The sequence below is a fragment of the Rhinolophus hipposideros genome (genome assembly GCF_964194185.1).
Source record: "Rhinolophus hipposideros genome assembly, chromosome: 21".
In the NCBI taxonomy this organism is placed as follows: Eukaryota; Metazoa; Chordata; class Mammalia; order Chiroptera; family Rhinolophidae; genus Rhinolophus; species Rhinolophus hipposideros.
In genome coordinates, this window is record NC_138067.1 from 9,492,634 (window position 1) to 9,497,171 (window position 4,538).

A 4,538-nucleotide genomic window follows, 5' to 3' on the forward strand; every position below is an offset into this window, starting at 1 on the left:
GTAGCCTGGCTACAAGTGACTCTGAAGGGGTAAAACTTAAGCAGTGCAAGGAAACAGATTTTAGGTACAAAAAGAAGAGTGATCTCACTGCCGAGCTGCCTGGAACAGGAAAGTGCTGCATCAGGAGACTGACACATCATGAATTGTGTTCCTGTGTTGCCCAAGAGACAACGGAGATTTCTGAGAGGCTGTTACAGAGTCTGCACCTGCTCAGGACATACGGCCAACTTGGATGGAGACCACAAGAGAGGGCCAGGAATGCAGGCCAGATAACCGGACGGGGAATGAAGTTCCTCCTGTGGAGTGCAGGGGGCGCTCCAGGCCCAGAGGCAGCTGCAGCAGGAGTACTTTGAGCCCTTGGGTATTGCACAAGGGTTGGTTGAGGGGGCTGTTCCCGTCTCTGGCTGGGTTTGGGATCCAAACATCCTTCTAGAACGGGTCCTAGGTCTAGAACCCTCTGACACCACTGCTGGGAGGATAAATCAGGACAAGCTCTCCAAGGGCTCATTAAGCCATAGGTGTAAAAGGCCTTAACAATGTGTAAACAATCCAGAACCACAGGGCATAAGGCTCTTAAAACAACTCAATGAACCATAAAAATGTTCTTCCCATTTGACCCAGTAGTTTCGGGAAATCTATTTAAGGAACTCACCACAAATTTGGGGGAGGAGGGGAAGGAAGTCTCATTCATTCCCAAAAAGGTTCATTGCAGTACTATTTACAATTGTGAAAAAACTAGAAACAATGTCAAGTCTAAGTTTGTGAAACTGTTCAAGTAGCTATGGCCCTTGCACACAATAGGGTACACAGCCATTAAAAATGCAACAACACAGGAATGATTATGGTAAAATCTTAAACAAATAAGAAGCTACAAATTAGTTTTTTAAAAAGGAACTACAAATTAGTTTTAAAAAGAAGCCAAAATATGAAAATGAAATATACTAAAATGTTAACAGTGATCGTGTTCCAATCATAGGTATATTTCCTTCTTTCTATTTTTCTGAATTTTCCAAAATTCACTGAAGTAGCATTTTTAAAAATAAGTAAATATTGTTTGAAAAGGAAAAAAAATGTGTACTTTGAGCCAGAAATCCTACTTTAAAGAATGTATTCTAAGAATAAAATCATGATTGTTACACACACACACACACACACACACACGTTACCAAAATGTTTGTCACAACATGGATTATAATAGTGAAGATTTGGTAACAACAAAAATGTCTCAAAGTAGGGGAATTGGCTAAATAAATTGTGGAATGAATCTACCAAAATAAAATTGTAGAAGTGAAACTTATTTCATGGCCAGATGTTTATAAGCCACTGAAAAATACAGAAAAAGAAAGTCATTCATAAATCAGTGTGTGCTGAATGACTTGAGAGCCATTCATTCATTCAATAAATGTGTTGCATATCTCCTGTGTACAGAATACTCTTTTAAGTCCTTTGGATGTGTCAGTAAACAAAAGCAATGATTCCTTATAGGATCATGGTGCTTAAATTCTAGCAGGAAAGACAGCACATAAGCTTTACAAATAAGTAAATTATTTAGTTTGTCAGAAGGTGTTAGATGCTATGAAAAAGAGAGATAGAGCAAGGTGTGGGGTTCCGGGGGCTGGAGATTTGAGATATATGTTGCAATTTTAAACAGGTGATCATGGTGGGCTTCATAGAGACAGTAAGATATTAGCAAAGACTTAGAAGAAAGAAAGAAGGGAGTGAGCTGTGTGGATATCTGGGGGAGTATTGCAGGCGCAGGCGAGGAAACAGAGACAAAATAGTTTTAGGTTGTGAGAATTAACAAGGGGTCAGAGGGGAGTAAAGGTGGGGGTAAAGAGGACCCTCTGAAGCAATACACCTGTATGAAACATTCTTCAGGAATCATAGAAGCTGAGAACTGAAGGATGAAGGGCCCAGCCCTGCGAAGAATGGGGGAGGGTATTTTGGAAGAATGTTGTGATTTTCAGGCCCCTCAAAATCCTGGCCACCTTTGGGTGTGGGAGGCATATTAGTCAGGGTTCTCCAGAATAACAGAATAGATAGATAGATAGATAGATAGATAGATAGATAGATAGATAGATAGATAGATTAGATGTACATATATACATATATAATGATATGAGATATATAGTCTATATAAATAAGAATATATATTATATATTTATTATAGGAATTGGCTCACACGATTATGGAGGCTGAGAGTCCCACAATGTGCCATGTGCAAGCTGGAGAACCAGGAAAGCTGGTGGTGTGATTCAGTCTGAGTTCTGAAACCTGAGAACCAGAGCACCCATGTCTCTATCGGGAGCAAGTGGATGTCTCAGCTCAGGCAGAGAGTATTTCGCCCTTCCTCTGCCTTTTGTTCTATTCAGGCCCTCAACAAATTGGATGATTCCCACCCACATTGGTAAACGCAATCTTGAAGCAGTCTAGCAATTCAAATGCCAATCTCCTCTGGAAATATGCTCAGAGACACACTCAGAAATAATGTTTTCGGCTATCTGGGCATCTCTCAGCCATCATGGTGGGGCGTGGGGCGTGGGGCGTGGGTGGGAGATTGCTCTCCCAGTTCTAAAGCCTCAATTTCAAGGACGTACCCCCCCAGCTGAGCACACACGGGGGTGGGGGCGTGCACTCGGGCGGGCAGTGTCCTCCCCTGAGCACACGGTGGCTGCGTGCACGGCTGGGAGTTGGGGAGCACGCAGGGGGAGGGGGGGCTGCTGCCGCAATGCGCGCCTCCGCCGGGACCTGGGCAACCAGACGGAGCGAGCGGGCTGTGCTCGCGCTCCCCGCCTGGGGCTATAGCGGCTATAAAAGCTTCTCCACCTGCTTCCACTAGGGCGTCCGGTTGCTTGAAGGAGCCAGTTCCCTTCCTCCCGCCGCATCTCCGCTGGACATGGACCCTGAGCCCTGCTCCTGCCCTACTGGTGAGCCCCTGCCCCCACCCTGCGGCACAGTGCGCCCCCTTACTCCTAAAGAACCCCATGCCCTATGCTTTCGCTCAAGGACATTTGGGGGAAGGGACACTTATTTCCCATTTTGAACCTCGTGAGGGGTGGGCATGGCTATGTCCCAAAGGACACTGGGATAGGCACCCACCTCCTCGTTTTAGGCCTGAGCCCACCCCGAGTTTCACCACATGAGCTCTTCCTGTGGCACCTCCCTCTCTAGGTGGCTCCTGCACCTGCGCCGGCTCCTGCAAGTGCGAGGAATGCAAATGCACCTCCTGCAAGAAGAGTGAGTGTGGGACCCCCTCTGCCCCCGCCCGCTTGGCTTCCCCAGTCCGTCCACCCAGTACGTGGGACTCGCGAGGCCCCTTCTTACGTTGCTTCTGACTCTTTCTGGGCCTGAACCGCCTGGGGAGTCCTTAAGATGCCATGGCCTGGACCCCACCCACCCCGTGATTGGTCCGGTAGGCCGACTGGCAAGGTGTTTTGTCAAGTCCCAGTGAGTCTAATGGGCAGCTGAGACTGGGAACCCTTACCCTGGCCCAACTCCTCCCCCAAACCTGCAACGCCTGGGGAAGGCGAAGGGTTGGCTCTGGAATTTGGGTCCCTTGGCCCCTCTCAGGCCTTTGTGGAGCCCCTCAATTTGACCTCCCCCAGATCTGCCCAGAAGCAGTGTAATATGCACGCGGAGTAGGAGGTGGGAGGAAAGCTCCCTTTTTCCCTGGATGCCCCCGTGGATCCCCTGGACCCCCCTCACCTGTACCATCTCTGTTCCTCCAAGTTTGTCCTTCAAGCCTCTTTTCGAGGTCATTTACCCTGTGATGCTTTCTCCTTAAGGCCCAGCACTCCCCCAGCCTGGACCTGACCCTACCATCCCTGGGACTCCCCCACACCCACCACCCACATTACCGACCCTAAGGGGCTGTGGCTCATTACTGGGTACCCTTCTCTGGTGGCAGCCCAGTATGCAGCTGACCTACCATAGATGCTGAGTCAAACCAGGCGTGAGACTAGGAAAGGAACAATGACCCTGTAACCCTCCTTTTCCTGCCTCCCTTTTGATGGGGACAGAGGAGGGGAAAGGCCATCAGACTGGGCGCCCCCTATTTTATCTGCAGGCTGCTGCCCCGCAGAGTGTGAGAAATGCGCCAAGGATTGTGTGTGCAAAGGTGGAGAGGGGACAGGCAAGGAGGCGGAGAAGTGCAACTGCTCCCAATGAGACGAGGATATACCCTCTGTGTGAACCATGTGTAAATCGTGCTGTGTGGCCCAGTGCCACCTCTCCCTGTGCGGAGGCTCAGCTGTGTTTTCCCCTCCCGTGCTAGCTGCTGGCATGTGACAATAAATCCTGTGACTGGCATACGCCAAGGATTGGTCTCTTCTTAAAGGGCATCGGGGTGGGGCGGGGGGGGGGGGTTAAGGGTACATGATCTGAGGGAACTGCCTAGTTGAAAAATGAAATCCTGAGACTTGGCTACTGTTCTCTTTGGCGCTGGGACGGAATCCGGAGAACATCCTTCTGGCTTCAGATGGCCCTTGATCCTCCTGCTAAATCAAGCTCAACTCTCAGGAAAGCAGGGAGACCAGGTC

At 49.0% G+C, this 4,538-nt stretch overlaps 1 protein-coding gene across 1 annotated transcript; it reads left to right on the forward strand.

Moving 5' to 3' along the window:
* The first annotated feature begins 2,662 nt into the window (after positions 1 to 2,662).
* On the forward strand, positions 2,663 to 4,310 carry LOC308490233 (metallothionein-3-like). Its single transcript, XM_081032165.1, has 3 exons — positions 2,663 to 2,927; positions 3,172 to 3,237; positions 4,067 to 4,310. Exons 1-3 carry the CDS (start codon positions 2,897 to 2,899, stop codon positions 4,165 to 4,167), a joined length of 198 nt encoding a protein of 65 aa, XP_080888291.1. The 5' UTR covers positions 2,663 to 2,896; the 3' UTR covers positions 4,168 to 4,310.
* Positions 4,311 to 4,538: the final 228 nt, after the last annotated feature.